The 19,159-nt window shown below is 35.8% G+C and overlaps 2 protein-coding genes across 4 annotated transcripts in view; both read left to right on the top strand.

Annotated features, from left to right (window-relative positions):
- Positions 1–9,833, top strand: part of LOC132165423 (long-chain-alcohol oxidase FAO2-like) — a 19,073-nt gene extending 9,240 nt beyond the window's left edge. For all 3 annotated transcript variants that reach the window (XM_059575975.1, XM_059575976.1, XM_059575977.1), the window contains one exon: positions 7,743–9,833. In XM_059575975.1, coding sequence (XP_059431958.1) covers positions 7,743–9,479 — 1,737 coding nt within the window. In that variant the 3' untranslated portion in view covers positions 9,480–9,833. The remainder of the gene's footprint in view (positions 1–7,742) is intronic.
- A 1,648-nt stretch (positions 9,834–11,481) lies between these two features.
- Positions 11,482–15,245, top strand: LOC132165999 (long-chain-alcohol oxidase FAO2-like). Its single transcript, XM_059576736.1, has 3 exons — positions 11,482–11,847; positions 11,992–12,264; positions 13,330–15,245. The coding sequence occupies exons 1-3, from the start codon at positions 11,632–11,634 to the stop codon at positions 15,064–15,066; spliced, it is 2,226 nt and encodes a 741-aa protein (XP_059432719.1). The 5' UTR covers positions 11,482–11,631; the 3' UTR covers positions 15,067–15,245.
- Positions 15,246–19,159: the final 3,914 nt, after the last annotated feature.

Below are 19,159 nucleotides of genomic sequence, written 5' to 3' on the forward strand. Positions count from 1 at the left end.
TCATCATGGTAATTAATCAAAATATGTATAACATGTTTAATTAATTAATTAATTTCTGTGTGAAAATGGAAAACAAACAGGTGGCAGAGCTGATGGTGAAGAGGTGTCTACCACAGGCTGTGTTCCTAGTGAGCTTAGTTCTGAGGATGCTGTCAGTGTCATTCAGATTGGGAACTCTATTGCTTTGTGGGTGTCTGTGCTTTGACAGGAAATGGCCATTTATTCTTAACTTCTCCAATATTTCTTTGGAGAAGAGAGAAGAAATTCTTAAGAAATGGTCAAGAGAAAGGCTTCTGCTACCCTTGAGAATGGTGTTTGCAGTTACTAAAATCTTCTGCTTCTTTAACTTCTTCTCAAGGGTAATGCTTTTAATCCATATATATATATTCTCACCCTTCTTCATTCTATAAATTACTTTTTTATTTTATCACAATTTCATCATCCAAAAATATTATTATCTATAACTTTTTTACAACTTGCTGACATGTATTAGCATGTGTTTCGAATTATGTCAACCACTAAAAACAAATTTTAACACCCTTCAATCAAGTTATAAAAAAATGTAATTTCTAATGACATTGGCTTTTTGGCCGGGTGTGAGCTACTTCACTAGTGCATGCTTTTGGAACGTAGTTGTTATATGTGCATTATGAATTCGGCTTGGGTCCTATTAAGATTGGGATAAGTGTTCCTTGTATCCTATTATGGGACACGTCTTGCAATCTCAACGAATTTTGGAACTCGACTCAAGCCAAATCCTTGCATTATTGCTTCCAAACTATTTTTTTAAAAAATAAATAAATAAAATTGCTTAACATAGAAATCCTAATTTAGATTAGAATTCTCTATATAGTAATTTCATGAAGGGTTTTTAAAAACTAACTATTATTCTTAATTAAATAATTTAGATTTTATCACATCAACATATAGTTTAAAGAAAAATTAGAAATTCTCTAGAAATGTTATATGTTGTGATAGTAACAACAGCACAATTTAATTAAAAATAATTATTAAGATTTTAAAAACTCTAATTTAGAAATTTTCAAGAGAACTTTGATCTCCTTTAGATTATTATATAGCAACCTTTCTTTTTAACTTCTCTCTCATTCTGTTCCTTTTTTTTTTTCAAACATTTAGGTTAGAGAGTATGAGGAGATACTTTCCTATTAACTTCAATGATTTGTTGGGTTTTCATAACTTTAAAAATTACTCACTCTGTAAGGGATTTTGTTTTTCAAATTAATTATGAAAATTTTCCATGTCAACCAATTGCCAAATCAAATGCAACAATAATAAAATGGACACATTATATCTATAATTTGTGTAAAATTTTAATTTTATGTAGCCATTGGAAAAAATAAATGGCAAAGGTGGACTCCACCCTTAGCATAGGTCGGCAGCCTCCACCAATCCACTCTATGAGATGAGTGTGGACCGTCATCTCCATTCACCTCTTCGATCTACTAGGGTTGAGGTAGCTCCCCAACCCTCCGCCGAGATTATGTGGAGGCTAACACATCGCAGAAGCTTTCACCCACCTTTTCTAGTAATGGAATCATCTCTATCATTTCTTTTTTTTTTTCTCTTCTTTTTTAATATTATTACATTTATACATGCATAAATTGTAGGTTTGACCCCTCCCAAATTACATGGAGGCTAACGCATCGCAAAAGCCTCCGCCCACCTCCCCTAATGGTGGAGCCACTTCCATCATTGCTCTTTTTTTTTTTTTTTTAATATAAATAGAATTTTACATAAATTGTAGGTTTGATGTGTCCCTTTATTACGTGGTTGAAGTTGACTTGGCAAGCGGCTAATATGGCAAATATTTTGTTAGCAATTTTCAATTTGAACCAAAAAAGTCGATAATTAATTTTTAAACTCGTCAAAACCGAGAACCAATTTCTTTTCCTAATAAATATAATACAGATATGATATGCTCGTATAAATTATTAATGATTTTTGCTTCTTTTCCACTTCATCATCTAGATGCAAAGAGGAGATTCAAGTTGTCATCTTTAGGCTTTTTGTTAGAAGTAATACTACTTTTTCACACTTATTTATCATATATATTTCATATCACCCAATTTAGCCTATTTTAAGTGGCTTTTATTTTGTTTTTCTTAAGTGGTTGATTTGAGAAGCCACTTTAAATACGTTACGTCTGTCATTGTGAAATGAGTGTAAAAAATAACATTATTCTCTTGCTATTTTTTCACACTTATTTATCATATATATTTCATATAAACTAATATAGCGTGTTTTAAATAACTTTCATTTTGTTTTTTCTTTAAGTGGTTGATATAAACCACTTAAAATACGTCACGTGTAATGGGTGTAAAGAATAGCATTATTCTATTGCTATATATGAATTTGAGTAATGCTAGAAACCACATTTTTATGTCACAACTATCTTATAATATTGATATGGCAATTAAAATATTTTGCCCTCACCTCTCCACGGCTCACAATTGGAGAATCTCTAATTTTTTTCTCAATTGAAAGGATCCGGATCTAGAAGGGACAGACGTTCAAGTGTACAAGCGTGAAAAGTACAATTTTTTTTGTTTGAAATAATATAGTTGACAAGACAAAGGTATTGGTGCAAAAAAATAAATAAATAAAAAAAAAAGGGATAGGCTGAAGGAGGAATTTTCCACAAAAAAATATTTTGCCCCCACCTCCCCACGGCTCACAATTGGAGAATTTCTAATTTTTTTCTTAATTGAAAGGGATCCGGATCTAGAAGGGACAGGCGTTCAAGTGTACAAGCGTGAAAAGTACAATTTTTTTATTTGAAATAATATAGTTGACAAGACAAAGGTATAGCTGCAAAAAAAAAAAAGGGATAGGCTGAAGGAGGAATTTTCCACAAAAAAATATTTTGCCCCCACCTCCCCACGGCTCACAATTGGAGAATTTCTAATTTTTTTCTTAATTGAAAGGGATCCGGATCTAGAAGGGACAGGCGTTCAAGTGTACAAGCGTGAAAAGTACAATTTTTTTATTTGAAATAATATAGTTGACAAGACAAAGGTATAGCTGCAAAAAAAAAAAAGGGATAGGCTGAAGGAGGAATTTTCCACAAAAAAATATTTTGCCCCCACCTCCCCACGGCTCACAATTGGAGAATTTCTAATTTTTTTCTTAATTGAAAGGGATCCGGATCTAGAAGGGACAGGCGTTCAAGTGTACAAGCGTGAAAAGTACAATTTTTTTATTTGAAATAATATAGTTGACAAGACAAAGGTATAGCTGCAAAAAAAAAAAAGGGATAGGCTGAAGGAGGAATTTTCCACAAAAAAATATTTTGCCCCCACCTCCCCACGGCTCACAATTGGAGAATTTCTAATTTTTTTCTTAATTGAAAGGGATCCGGATCTAGAAGGGACAGGCGTTCAAGTGTACAAGCGTGAAAAGTACAATTTTTTTATTTGAAATAATATAGTTGACAAGACAAAGGTATAGCTGCAAAAAAAAAAAAGGGATAGGCTGAAGGAGGAATTTTCCACAAAAAAATATTTTGCCCCCACCTCCCCACGGCTCACAATTGGAGAATTTCTAATTTTTTTTCTTAATTGAAAGGGATCCGGATCTAGAAGAGACAGGCGTTCAAGTGTACAAGCGTGGAAAGTACAATTTTTTTTATTTGAAATAATATAGTTGACAAGACAAAGGTATAGGTGCAAGAGAAAAAAAAAAAAAAACACAAGAAGGGATAGGCTGAAGGAGGAATTTTCCACAAAAAAATATTTTACCCCCACCCCCACGGCTCACAATTAAAGAATCTCTAATTTTTTCCTCAATTGAAAGGGATACTTGGTGCAAGTGACAAAGAAAGAAAAAGAAAAAAACACAAGGGACAGGCTGAAGGAGGAATTTTCCGCAGAGAGACCCCCCCCTTCTCTGTTTATTGTAGCATATGGCCGGGTAGGTAGGGGCTGTACGTCGTATTTCTTCGACTCTACGACACAAACTGTCCCATGACTACTCCCATCTCTCTCTCTCTCTCTCTCTTGCACTTGCACCACCTGGCCTTCTTCTCTAAGAAACAAATTCGTATAAACAAAAAACACTCGCACACATTAATGTTGAGACAGACACACAGAGAGATGACAGAGATGAAGGGAAGGAAGAGCAGTCACACATTGTTCAGGGGAGGGAGGAGAGAGGGCAGCTACAGCCATGGTTTCACTTCAGCTCAGATCCAATCACTGGCTGCCATCTGTGAGGCTCTTATCCCTCCCCTGCAGCCATGTTACATCATCCCACCTGCTGACCACTCCCTCCATTCCTTGTACAAAGCTTCTGGGTCTCAGCCTCCAATCCCTGACGAGGTTAATTAATTAATTAATTTTCATCATGGTAATTAATCAAAATATGTATAACATGTTTAATTAATTAATTAATTTCTGTGTGAAAATGGAAAACAAACAGGTGGCAGAGCTGATGGTGAAGAGGTGTCTACCACAGGCTGTGTTCCTAGTGAGCTTAGTTCTGAGGATGCTGTCATTCAGATTGGGAACTCTATTGCTTTGTGGGTGTCTGTGCTTTGACAGGAAATGGCCATTTATTCTTAACTTCTCCAATATTTCTTTGGAGAAGAGAGAAGAAATTCTTAAGAAATGGTCAAGAGAAAGGCTTCTGCTACCCTTGAGAATGGTGTTTGCAGTTACTAAAATCTTCTGCTTCTTTAACTTCTTCTCAAGGGTAATGCTTTTAACCCATATATATATATATATATTCTCACCCTTCTTCATTCTATAAATTACTTTTTTATTTTATCACAATTTCATCATCCAAAAATATTATTATCTATAACATTTTTACAACTTGCAGACATGTATTAGCATGTGATTCGAATTATGTCAACCACTAAAAACAAATTTTAACACCATTCAATCAAGTTATAAAAAAATGTAATTTTTAGTATTACTCTTTTTTGTTTATGAAATTGGCTTTTTGGCCGGGTGTGAGCTACTTCACTAGTGCATGCTTTTGGAATGTAGTTGTTATATGTGCATTATGAATTCGGCTTGGGTCCTATTAAGATTGGGATAAGTGTTCCTTGTATCCTATTATGGGACACGTCTTGCAATCTCAACGAATTTTGGAACTCAACTCAAGCCAGATCCGTGCATTATTGCTTCCAAACTATTTTTTTAAAAAATAAATAAATAAAATTGCTTAACATAGAAATACTAATTTAGATTAGAATTCTCTATATAGTAATTTCATGAAGGGTTTTTAAAAACTAACTATTATTCTTAATTAAATAATTTAGATTTTATCACATCAACATATAGTTTAAAGAAAAATTAGAAATTCTCTAGAAATGTTATATGTTGTGATAGTAACAACAGCACAATTTAATTAAAAATAATTATTAAGATTTTAAAAACTCTAATTTAGAAATTTTCAAGAGAACTTTGATCTCCTTTAGATTATTATATAGCAACCTTTCTTTTTAACTTCTCTCTCATTCTGTTCCTTTTTTTTTTTCAAACATTTAGGTTAGAGAGTATGAGGAGATACTTTCCTATTAACTTCAATGATTTGTTGGGTTTTCATAACTTTAAAAATTACTCACTCTGTAAGGGATTTTGTTTTTCAAATTAATTATGAAAATTTTCCATGTCAACCAATTGCCAAATCAAATGCAACAATAATAAAATGGACACATTATATCTATAATTTGTGTAAAATTTTAATTTTATGTAGCCTTTGGAAAAAATAAATGGCAAAGGTGGACTCCACCCTTAGCATAGGTCGGCAGCCTCCACCAATCCACTCTATGAGATGAGTGTGGACCGTCATCTCCATTCACCTCTTCTACCAGGGTTGAGGTAGCTCCCCAACCTTCCGCCGAGATTATGTGGAGGCTAACATATCGCAGAAGCTTTCACCCACCTTTTCTAGTAATGGAACCATCTCTATCATTTCATTTCTTTTTCTCTTCTTTTTTAATATTATTACATTTATACATGCATAAATTGTAGGTTTGACCCCTCCCAAATTACGTGGAGGCTAACGCATCGCAAAAGCCTCTGCCCACCTCCCCTAATGGTGGAGCCACTTCCATCATTGCTCTTTTTTTTTTCTTCTTTTTTTTTTTAATATAAATAGAATTTTACATAAATTGTAGGTTTGATGTGTCCCTTTATTACGTGGTTGAAGTTGACTTGGCAAGCGGCTAATATGGCAAATATTTTGTTAGCAATTTCCAATTTGAACCAAAAAAGTCGATAATTAATTTTTAAACTCGTCAAAACCGAGAACCAATTTCTTTTCCTAATAAATATAATACAGATATGATATGCTCGTATAAATTATTAATGATTTTTGCTTCTTTTCCACTTCATCATCTAGATGCGAAGAGGAGATTCAAGTTGTCATCTTTAGGCTTTTTGTTAGAAGTAATACTACTTTTTCACACTTATTTATCATATATATTTCATATCACCCAATTTAGCCTAAGTGGCTTTTATTTTGTTTTTCTTAAGTGGTTGATTTGAGAAGCCACTTTAAATACGTTACGTCTGTCATTGTGAAATGAGTGTAAAGAATAACATTATTCTATTGCTATTTTTTCACACTTATTTATCATATATATTTCATATAAGCTAATATAGCGTGTTTTAAATAACTTTCATTTTGTTTTTCTTTAAGTGGTTGATATGAACCACTTAAAATACGTCACGTGTAATGGGTGTAAAGAGTAGCATTATTCTATTGCTATATATAAATTTGAGTAATGCGAGAAACCACATTTTTATGGCACAACTATCTTATAATATTGATATGGCAATTATAATCAATCTTTGATTTTTTTTTTTGAAAGGGAAATCATTATAGTCTCATTAATTGATGAAATATCACGAGTATAAAGCTCTTACATCATAGAGCAAAGCTCTGAGAAAATCATAGCTGAAGCTACAAGGTTAGAAGTCATAGATACATACATAACAATCTAACTTTCAAGACCTATCTATGATATCAAAATCCGTTAACCCATGACTAATTTTCATTTATAACAACATGTTTGCTCCAGACATACTCAATTCGATACATAGGTAGCAACATCCTTTTGCCAAAACTCATCCTCCTCGACTCGCAAGCCAAAAAATTATTTACATCATCAACCCAACAGGCCAGGACCACAAAATACAGGAAAACAGAAAAACAGAGAAAAATAAAAATAAGAAAAGCACAAAATCTCACAAAACACTACCAGAGGAAGGCTGCGAGTCACGATCTGTTGCGGGGTTGCCGGAATCAGAAGTGACAGGTGCTGTTGGAAGTGGGCGGGGCCGGTGCACGAGGTGGAATGGCACTTGTCGAGGTAGGTCTGATGGAGGGACATAGATCAAGCTTTGAATAGTCAAATCTAAGAACCCCATCAACCCCAGAAAAAGACACGGCAGAAAATGGTGGACGGTACACCTAGTGCAGTAGGGCTTGACCGCTTGAGCATGTAAAAAAGAAAAAATAAGCGGAAAAAAAAAGGGGGAAGGGAGGGGCGGAGGGGAGGGGAGGGAGAACTCTCAACTGTGCAGCTAGGGTTTTTGGACTTCCGAGTGCTTCCACGTTTTACAAAGCAAGATTTTGAGTGTTCTTTCAAGCTCTAATTTTTTTTAAATAATAATTAATTAACAATTTATTGGAACCGTCACGTCAGCATTGTCTCTGCTCTATAAATTTTCATCTGCATATAAAAACATTTCTTTTGTTACGATTTGCAGACAGATGAAAATTCAGAAAATCCAACATGGGAAGCAATCGGGTACCATGTTGACACAAGGGAAAATTCTGCCAAACCCCGAGAAGAGAGGCCTCTCCAAAAGGGAGTCATAGAAACGATGTACGAAAAAGACTCAACCTTTCTCCAATCTCTCATCCAAAAAGGCCTTGAAGTCACTGAAGATGCAGAGCAAAATGTATACAAGATCAAATGCGACGTCGTTGTTGTTGGTTCTGGTTCTGGCGGTGGTGTTGCAGCTGCAGTGCTTGCAAGCTCCGGCCAAAAAGTAATCGTCCTTGAGAAAGGCAACTACTTTGTGCCAGAAGATTATTCTTCTCTAGAAGGCCCTTCCTTGAATGAGCTATATGAATCAGGTGCATTTTTGTCAACTCTTGATGGGACTATGATCATGGCCGGCTCAACACTCGGCGGAGGCTCCGCTATAAACTGGTCTGCATCTATCAAAACACCGGATTCGATTCTCCGAGAGTGGTCTGTCAATCACAAGATCCCACTTTACGCGAGCTCTGGCTATCATTCTGCCATGGATGCCGTTTGTAAGAGGATTGGTGTCACAGATAAGTGTAAAGAAGAAAGCTTTCAGAATCAAGCACTCCGAAAAGGGTGTGAGAATCTTGGCTTGAAAGTTGAGATAGTCCCAACAAATTCCTCAGAAAATCATTACTGTGGTTCTTGCGGTTATGGTTGTAGAACAGGAGACAAGAAAGGCACTGATTCAACTTGGTTGGTCGATGCTGTGAACAGGGGTGCAGTAATCCTAACAGGAAGCAAAGCAGAGAAACTCACATTGGAGAATGAAAAGAATGGAAGGATGAGAAAGAGATGCCTGGGAGTGATTGCAACAACTTCGAGTAAGGCTATCACAAAGAAGCTGCAAATTGAGGCTAGAGTAACAATTTGCGCATGTGGGTCTCTCTTGACTCCCCCTCTAATGATCTCTAGTGGCTTGAAGAATCCAAACATTGGCAGGAACCTCCACATCCACCCTGTTCAACTGGTTTGGGGATATTTCCCAGAAAATATATCTAATCTTAAAGGCAAAATGTATGAGGGAGGAATCATTACTTCGCTTTGTAAGGTGGTTTCAGGAGATTCCTCTGTCCGGGGCATTATAGAAGCTGCTGTATTGGGACCTGCCTCATTTAGCGGATTACATCCATGGGTTTCAGGGCTTGACATGAAGGAGAGGATGGTGAAGTATGCTAGAACTGCTAACCTTGTTGTATTTGTCAGAGATCAAGGCTCAGGAGAGGTGAAGAAAGAGGGTAAGATTAAGTATCAATTAAGTGGTACAGATAAAGAAAATCTTCAAGCTGGGATGAGGGAGGCTTTGAGGATTTTGGTTGCTGCTGGAGCAGTTGAAGTGGGTACGTATAGGAGTGATGGCCAGAGAATTAAAAGTGAAGGGATTAAGGAGAAGGAGTTGGAGGAGTTCTTGGAGACAGTCACAGCAGTTGGAGGGGTTGGTTCATTGGGAGAAAACTGGACCATATATTGTTCTGCACATCAGATGGGAAGTTGTAGAATGGGTGCCACAGAGGAGGAAGGTGCAGTTGATGAGAATGGTGAAAGTTGGGAAGCAAAAGGGTTATTTGTATGTGATGCAAGCATTCTACCTACTGCAGTTGGGGTCAATCCCATGATTACCATTCAATCTACTGCTTATTGCATTTCCAAGAGGATTGCAGAGTCCTTCAAAAAGCAAAAAATTTACTAGGAAGATTTGGTTTAGGTGCTACTACAAAGCTACAATATATGTGCTACAATCCTTACTGTTATTGCTATCAAGGATCCACCTCCATTCTCAGAATGGGCTTCAGCCCCAGTGTTTTCTGACATCAACCTTTTGCTACTTGAGGTTTGTGTGAGATCAACTTTGAAGGTATCAAGATGTGCCAACTTTTATGCACACCAAATTGCTAGATGAGCCGCTTCTCACCTTGTGTTCGGAAACATTCCCCCTTCTTCTCATTTTTTTAGTTCTATTCGCTTTAGAAATGGCAAAGACCCTCATTTGTCATGTTTTCCCTTCTCTGGTTTCCCTTATTTGAATAAAAAATAAAAATAAAAATAAAAACTCGACATCTCTCATTCTCTATTTTGATTTTACTCTAGTAGGATGATCTAAATAAGATTGTGCAATGAGAGAACCTCGATAAATTATTCCGAGTCTTTTATTTTTTTAGATAAATTTCTGAGTCTAACGAGTCAAAACATATAACACTTTTAATGCATAAGTTTATCGAAATGGTGTAATTATTGATCCTTCCGTTATCTTTTCGGCCAATTTTTTAACGTTTGTAAGTTTCATGTCAGCATTTTTGACGGATCGCATTAAAATAGATTTTTTTTTTTTAGAAAAAAAAAAAATTAAATAATTTTTTCTTCCAAGGAAACTACAAGATGGCTCAGCACCCAATCTCGAACACCATGTAAGATTTAACACGAGATAACAAAACAAAATCCATTAATATGGAAGCAAAGGTATTAATATGATCTGCTTGAAATGCTGAAAAAAGGAGGAAGACATGCTCTCTGCTATAAAGAAAAAGCAATCAAAGGTATTAATATGGTTGATTGATAAGAGTTAGCTGGGCTGCAGTTACTTATACTTCATTAAACTGTTCTACTCTAGCTGGTTTAGAGTGATAGTGCAGAATCATGGTCTGATCATTATGTGTGTGTATTTTTATGTACCTATATGTGTATATATATGTATAGATATGCTCTTCTGTTCTACCCTTGTTTTTCCTACCAAAAGCAGAGTAACCACTCAAATTCTCAATCCTCCAAATAATGCTGATATGGAGATAACAAAAGCAGAGTAATGTATCTATATGTGTATGTATTTATGATTTTTTATTATTAAAATTTTTTTAAAAAAAATACTATTTTAATGTGATCCAGCAAAAATGCTAACTTGGCACTAATGGACATTAAAAAAAAAAATTGCTCAAAAAGATAACGAAAAGATTTATTGCACCATTTCGTTAAACTTATGCAGTTAAAGTTGAAAAAAAAAAAAAAAAAAAAAAAAAAAAACACATTGAAGTTTTATCTGTTTTAAGGCGTTAATTCATGAATTTATATACTTTTATTTTTTTTCCAGTTTTGCAAAATCGAAAATGTATTCCATTATATACCCCTCACTCCATTTTAAAATTTATAGTTTTGAAGATTGGTATTTCTCCGACCGCGTGTTAACACGTATCAAAAGTTGTAAACAATAATATGCGACCCATTACTCTTATTTTTAATTAAATAGTTGGGGTTTTACTATCTCACTATTACAACATTTAAAATACATCTACTTCTTCAATTTATTGCATCTCACCTAATCCAAACTAAATAAAGTTTCACCTAATTCTACTGTATTCATTATTGCAATTAAGTTTACTCACGTTTCAATAAATAACTCATGTGATAGTGTCGTTATTATTATTATTATTATTTTATGATATGACCATACAAAAAGAAAATATATGTATCAAACGAATGACTTGGACTTTAGGGAGTTTAACCTCCAACCAATCCAACTACTTTCTTTAAGGCATATGATAGCGTCATTAAGAGATGATAAACTGTACTATAATTGTCATACAATTGATGATGGCAAGAAAATCAGCACTGCTGTCTTGTTCAGATTCTGCTACAAAACTGTCCTGTCTGTTTCTCCCTCTCCGAATCTTTCTCTCTCCTATTATATGTTCTGTACTGTCTGTTCCCGACCCACGAAAGCCATGCCACAAGAGTACTCGAGCCCACCATTTACAAACAAAACAACTCTATAAAACAGAGAGAGATGGCACTGAAAATCAAACAAGAAAACAAAGTCACAGAAAGAAAGATATCATTACAGAGTGAGAAGGATGAAGGGAAGGAAGAGTAATCACACATTGTTGAGAGGAGGGAGGAGAGAGGGCAGCTACAGCCATGGTTTCTCTTTGGCTCAGATCCAATCACTGGCTGCCATCTGTGAGGCTCTTATCCCTCCGCTGCAGCCACGGGACTTCAACCCACCTCCTGACCACTCCCTCCATTCCTTCTACAAAGCTTCTGGGTCTCAGCCTCCAATCCCTGATGAGGTTAAATAATTGTCTATATCCTATCTTTGTTCGTATTCGGAAATTCTAAAAAAAAAAAAAAAAAAAAAACAAAATCTTTTTGGTAGTTGTTGTCTTCAAGTAATTAATATGTGTAACATGTTTTTCTCTTTGAATGGAATAAAGGTGGCAGAGATAATTGTGAAGAGGTGTATACCAGATGCTGTGTTCCTAGTGAGCTTCGTTCTGAAGATGCTGTCATTCAGATTGGGAACTCTATTGCTTTGTGGGTATCTGTGCTTTGATAGGAAATGGCCATTTATTCTTAACTTCTCCGAAATTTCTTTGCAAAAGAGAGAAGAAATTCTCAAGAAATGGTCAAGAGCAAGGCGTCTGGTACCCTTAAGGCTCGTGTTTGTGGCTATTAAAATGTTCTGCTTCTTTAACTACTTCTCAAGGGTAATGCTTTTAATCCACTATGGTATCTCACCCTCTTCAATTTCTAAATTATGGTCTTTTTTTTGTTGGGTACTAAGAAACGGATTTCATAAAGAATTTTGTGGTGAGTGAGAAGAAAGTTTAGCTACATGTTGTTTTAGTGGTTTTGGAAATAGGTTAACAACTGTCAACTGCTGGTAACTTAATCCTAGATGCTTTATGCATATATATCGTTTTGAAGACTAATTTCTGAAAACTGTTTCTGGAAACCCCTTTTTTTAGTAGGACATTATTGATGCATGCTTTTGGTAGTTCCTATATGTGCAATTTCCTTTTTCTTCTGCATTATGGTTTCAAAATTAGTTTGATGAAAGGAAAATGCTTTGAGTTATGCAGCTTTTACTACAATTTCTTTTCAAATTTGACCTGACTGTTTATAATTTGTGAAATGATTAAGCTCTTAAAAAACATAAATTGGATTTATTAATAGATATTGGTTAGGAATTTAAGATCTTTGACCTAGAATTTTCTAAGAAATCTAGAACATGTTAACAATTACTATTTTAATTTCTATTTTTCTTTCCCCTTTTATTCTCAAACATTCGGGCTTTAAGGAGATTGAGAAGAAACTTCAATTTGAACTCCAATTTATCAAAAAGCATCGTATTTGTTATGTTTTGATGGAATATATTACATTTGAGTCGTAGTTACATTTATATGATAAACATGTGACAAATACCATATTCACAGAAATTAGGAATGATCTTGCATCATTCCCCCGTTATCATCTAGAGGCACAGAAGAGATTCATCGATTCTTTTATATATGGTTGATTAAATTTGCCATCTTTAGGTTTGAAAGAATATTAGTTTATTGTGGATCCTGCAAAAGGAAAACTACAAACCTTCATCTGCCTATAAAAGTTTCTCTTTTTTACATTTCCCATTAGGAGTTTTGACTTATTATTTTACATTTTTTTACTTGTCGCAGACAGATGAAGAAAACATTTCTCCTTTTTATTGTTCCCATTAAGAGTTTTGAGTTTTCTTTTTTCTTTTTTTTTTGTCATTTTTCTTCTTGTTGCAGATTGATGAAAATACTGAGAGTTCAATATGGGAAGCAATCGGGTACCATGTTGACACCAGGGAAAAATTGACGAAACCACATGAAGAGAGGCCACTCCAGAAGGGAGTGATAGAAACTATGTATGAAAGTGACTCTACAATTGTCCAATCTCTCACCCAGAAAGGCCTTGAAGTCACTGAAGATTCAGAGCAAAGCGTATACAAGATCAAATGTGACGTTGTTGTTGTTGGTTCTGGTAGTGGTGGTGGGGTTGCAGCTGCAGTGCTTGCAAGCTCTGGCCAAAAAGTAATCATCCTTGAGAAGGGAAACTATTTTGTGCCCGCAGACTATTCTTCTTTGGAAGGGCCTTCCCTGAATGAGCTATATGAATCAGGTGGACTTTTGTCAACTATCGACGGGAAAGCTATGATCATGGCCGGCTCAACCGTGGGTGGAGGTTCTGCTATAAACTGGTCTGTATCTATCAAAACACCGGATTCAGTTCTTCGAGAGTGGTCTGTTAATCATAGGATCCCACTTTACGCGAGCTCTGGCTATCAATCTGCCATGGATGTTGTTTGCAAGAGGATTGGTGTCACAGATAAGTGTATGGAAGAAAGCTTTCAGAATCAAGCACTCCGTAAAGGGTGTGAGAATCTTGGTTTGAAAGTTGAGACAGTTACGAGAAATTCCTCAGCAAATCATTACTGTGGTTCTTGCGGTTATGGTTGCAGAACAGGAGATAAGAAAGGCACTGATTCAACTTGGCTAGTCGATGCTGTGAACTGTGGTGCAGTGATCCTGACAGGAAGTAAAGCTGAGAAACTCATACTGGAAAATGAAAAGAATGGAAGGATGAGAAAGAGATGTCTGGGAGTGATTGCAACAACTTTGAGTGAGACTGTCACAAAGAAGCTGCAAATTGAGGCTAGAGTAACAGTTTGTGCATGTGGGTCTCTCTTGACTCCCCCTCTAATGATCTCTAGTGGCATGGAAAATCCAAACATTGGCAGAAACCTCCACCTCCACCCTGTTCAGCTGGTTTGGGGATATTTCCCAGAAAATATATCTAATCTTAAAGGCAAAATGTATGAGGGAGGAATCATTACTTCGCTCCATAAGGTGGTTTCAGAAGATTCTAATGCCCGGGCTATTATAGAAGCTACTTCACTAGGACCTGCCTCGTTTAGCGGATTACATCCATGGGTTTCGGGGCTCGACATGAAGGAAAGGATGGTGAAGTATGCCAGAACTGCTAACATTTTTGCATTGGTAAGAGATCAAGGTTCAGGAGAGGTGAAGGCAGAGGGTAAGATTAAGTATCGATTAAGTGGTACAGATAAAGAAAATCTTCAAGCTGGGATGAGGCAGGCTTTGAGGATTTTGGTTGCTGCTGGAGCAGTTGAAGTGGGTACTTATAGGAGTGATGGCCAAAGAATTGATTGTAAAGGGATAAAGGAGAAGGATTTGGAGGAATTCTTGGACACAGTGACAGCAGTTGGAGGACCAGGTTCAAGGGGAGAACACTGGACCGTATATTGTTCTGCACATCAAATGGGAAGTTGTAGAATGGGTGCCACAGAGGAGGAAGGTGCAGTTGATGAGAATGGTGAAAGTTGGGAAGCAAAAGGGTTATTTGTATGTGATGGAAGCATTCTACCTAGTGCAATTGGGGTCAATCCCATGATTACCATTCAGTCCACTGCTTATTGCATTTCCAAGAGGATCGCAGAGTCCTTGAAAAAACAATTGTTCTGATCAAGAAGGATTTGGCTCAAGTGCAGCATATGTGCTGTAGGATAACTGCTTGTCTCTCATTCTTTATTTTGATTTTACTATAGCATGATGATCTTAAATAAGATTGTGTAATGATAAAACAAAATAATTGATTGTGTAATGAGAGAACCTCAATAAATTATCTTCTTCCTTCCCTTTCAGTCCGAGTCCTTTCATTTTCTTTGTTCTTCTTAGTTTTTCAAAAACAAAAAAATTATCCATTGTGTACCCAACACCCATTAAGGATAATTTATCATCCTCGTCCAACACCGGATTCATGGTCTCCTTTGTGTCAAGACAATTATCAACGTTGGAAATATCTAACATTGCTACAAAGCCATAGAGTACTTCGTCAAATAAAAAGTAACAAGCTCTCTCTTTTGCTTACATGTAAAAGGGCAAAAAAAAATTCTTTTTACTTTTTCCTTTTTGTTTGTTTGTTTGTTTCCATTACAAGGAATATGATAGTCTCAAATTACAGTAAACTGAAATAAGGGTTATTGTGATCCTGCTACTAAACAGCAAGAATTCATATACCAAAACCAGAATAGAAGAATTCTTATACTGGAATAAGCCTATTCGTGTACTATAATATAGGAACCAAACCTGTTTTAGTGGAGTTAAGAAGCCAAACTTTCCATTCTTCTCCAACTCAGCTCAATTAGGGTGGCCGAAGCCACCCCATGGCCGAAGCCATGGCCCTTGGGTTTGGTTCCCCACCTAGCATGGTCCGGCCAGCCTCAAGGGCCAAACGAATTTTCTTTTCTTTTAGATTTGGCCAAACAAATTTTTTTTTTGTTTTAGATTTGGCCCTTGGGGTTGGCCAAACCACCCCCAAGGGCCATAAGCCACCCTAGACCAGTCCAATGGGGTAGCCAATTACCCCTTATTATTTTATTATATATATTTTTTAATATAAAATAATATTTTATTATTATTTTTTGTTAGTGGACAAGTGTCTTATTTGTGGCTCTAAGATTTCTAAGAAGAAATTCTAGTCATAAAATAGATATTCTCTAGTCCATTTTGGACTAGAGAGGATCTTATTCCCAAGTCAAAGGGTTGTTCTACCCTGGGTGTTACTCAAGTAATTCATCGCTTCAAGGGATTAACTTCCGATTGATCATTTATAGGGATGACTTTCAAATATTCTTCTTGTTTTTGGTGTTCTCCTTATTCTAAGTGTATATTGATTTTAAAAACAAAAAAACAAAAAATGAAATGACCAGTGGAGCAAGTGTTTTTTTTTTCATATTTTTTTAGTAAACAATATCTACATAATATGAAAGAGAACACCAAAAAAAAAAAAAAAAAAAAAAACATCAAGAGGAACATTTTCTTTTTAGAATTGCCATACGACATTTACTTTCTTTTTTAGAGAACAGTTGTTTATTCTAAGAAAGTAATTATTACAGAGTTACTTACTAATGAGAATATTGCAATCATGCAATTTATTACACAAAAATGCCAAAAAAATAAAGAGAACGTCAAAATTTGTCAAAGAGAATTGTTTGACACGTGTTTACATTATAAAATTTAGACAGGTGGCATGTTCAAAGCCGTAGATCATTGGAACTACAGAACTCATTTTGCATGGTCATCACACTCAGAAGACAACAACTATAGCAAATGTATGAGACAAGAAAACAAGTTCCAGGAAAATGTGCAGTAGACCTCTTTTTTTGTCGTCTCAGGAACATTTGGTAGACTAGTCTACAAGAGTACAGAGAGTCCTCTCTAGTACTATTAAACCTTTAGTCATTGGTTGGATTGGATTTGACTTTGACATGTGCCACTAAGAAACAATTTACCAATAAATCTTTCTTTGAAATGAGGAAATTTTTGGTAGAAATCTCTATGGCCAGAGGGTCAAACCTAATCCATTGGTATGGAAAAAATGATAAAGAGGCCAAAAGCCAACAAATCAACATGACAATGAGTCAATGACAAAGAGTTGACCCTCTAGAATATGGATTTTGGCCTAGTGGGTTTTTGCCTTAGCCAGATTTTCTGGTATTTGAGTTTAATTCGAACTGAAATCAGGATGTAGTTTTTCTTAGTGCTATGATCCCAACATTCTTTTAGCAAGAGTTACTATCTTTATTCAAGTACCCATTATAGTTACCACCAAGGTGGTAGTTGAGTTGGTAGAACAACTCATTTCATCCTAATGGTCGTGTTCGAATCCGCTTGCGGTAGTAGATGCGTGAACCAGATGCTACTATGAAGGGGCTCTACCGGCTCACACTTTGGTGGGATTGTGGTGACGGGCTCGCCTTCCCAGGCAGTAGCTATGGCTCAAACCAGACATTCCACAGCGGATGAGAACCCCGATGGTCACGCCCAAGGGAGGAAACTACACTGGTCGCCCTTTCCCATCCTTTAATTAAAAAAAAAAGGTACCCATTATAGTTACGTGGTTAGTCGAGCTATTTAAGTTTTCACCTCTAGTACATATTCTCTACTTTTTGTGTATTGGCCTTAGTGAGGACTTTTGGTGAATTTTAAGCTCCCAGATTCATTTTCCCAGTCCAATCTGGTTGAGCATATATCTAGTATATCATAATCAATCAGACCGATTGATTAAGAGGGTTGGGGGACTTTGCAAAAGATACAGTGAAACTACATAGAAAATAAAATGATAAGAGACGAAAAGCCAACAAATTAATCAACACGATGATGATGAAGAGATGACCGACGTAAATTATTACCTTTTTGTTTTTATTTGCTGTAACGATTTAGACCGTTCATTTAAAATGAGTGATCCAAATAAAAGGTAATGAAGAGGTATTGATCTCAATCCAGGTAAGTTAATAGCTGACTGAATAGAGAGGAAGACTGACAACAAAGGTCCACAACCCATGACCTTTTTTTTTTTATCTTCTATATGTGTGGCGTCTTTCTGCAACTTGCCCTAACAATGGAAGGTGAATATCATCATTCATCCTCCACAACAGGCCTTCATGGTTGACCACTCTGTTCCCACCCCCCATATTATAATTAGTCTAACTTTGTTGGCGGACTCAATTTTCCAAATTCCACAATGTGGAATTAGTTAAGTCAAGATCTTACTTTTCGTAATATGTTTTTACGACATTTTGTGTTTTAAGTTGATGTGTTAATGGCTCCAAATAGTAGTTTCATTAGCGAAAAATCACGTTTCATAAAACAGAGATCACTAATTTTAATTTATTTCTCCCATTTTCTTACATTAATTTAGAGATGATGTCTTAAACGGGATTGGCTAAAGGGTTTGTTAAATATATTTCTTTCTTTCTTGTTTTTTTTTTTTAATTTTATAAATTTTAGAGAAAAGCCAAATATTGAGAGTTGAATGTGAATGCTTAGTGGCATTAGCAGATTCTGCTGAAAACTGCCTTGTCACTTTCTTCCTCTCTTTCTCTGGTCTTTCTCTCTCCTGCTCCTGCACCAAGGAGTGGAGCCAGGGGGTTTAAGAGGAGGCATATGTATCCCCTAAACTCCTAAAAAAATTTTTTACCATGGTAAATTTTTTTATATGCCCTCCTCAGCTATGATTATGCCTCCTCTCAGAAACTCTTGAGGGCAAATGCCCCCCCTTCAATGGTCTCAGCTGCATAATTATGCCTCCAGGAAAGTTTCAGAAGAAGTTGAAGAATGTAAGGTTGAAGATGAAAGTTTCAGAAGAAGTTGAAGAATGTAAGGTTGAAGATGAATAAATCGCACTATTTAACTAACCCAATATTTTTCTTGAAGCTCACTTCATTGAGTAGATAATGAAAAAAAATAAAATACAATTTTTTTTATTTGAAATAATATAATTGACAAGACAAAGGTATTGGTGCAATAGAAAAAAAACAAAAAAAAAAAAGGGACGGAGCCGAATCCCCTCGGGAAAAATTGAAGATTCTCCAATTATGAATCCTGGCCGTCCATTTTTATCTAACAACCCACATCACACCACGTGTCTCACTTAGATTAAATAATAAAATATTAATTAATTTTCAAAAATAAAATTAAAATCAAATAAAAAAAAAAAGGAAAAGAAATAAAAATGGGGTGGCCAACCACCCCTGACTGGCGATCTAGGGTGCCA

This window comes from Corylus avellana, chromosome ca11 (genome assembly GCF_901000735.1).
Source record: "Corylus avellana chromosome ca11, CavTom2PMs-1.0".
NCBI lineage: Eukaryota > Viridiplantae > Streptophyta > Magnoliopsida > Fagales > Betulaceae > Corylus > Corylus avellana.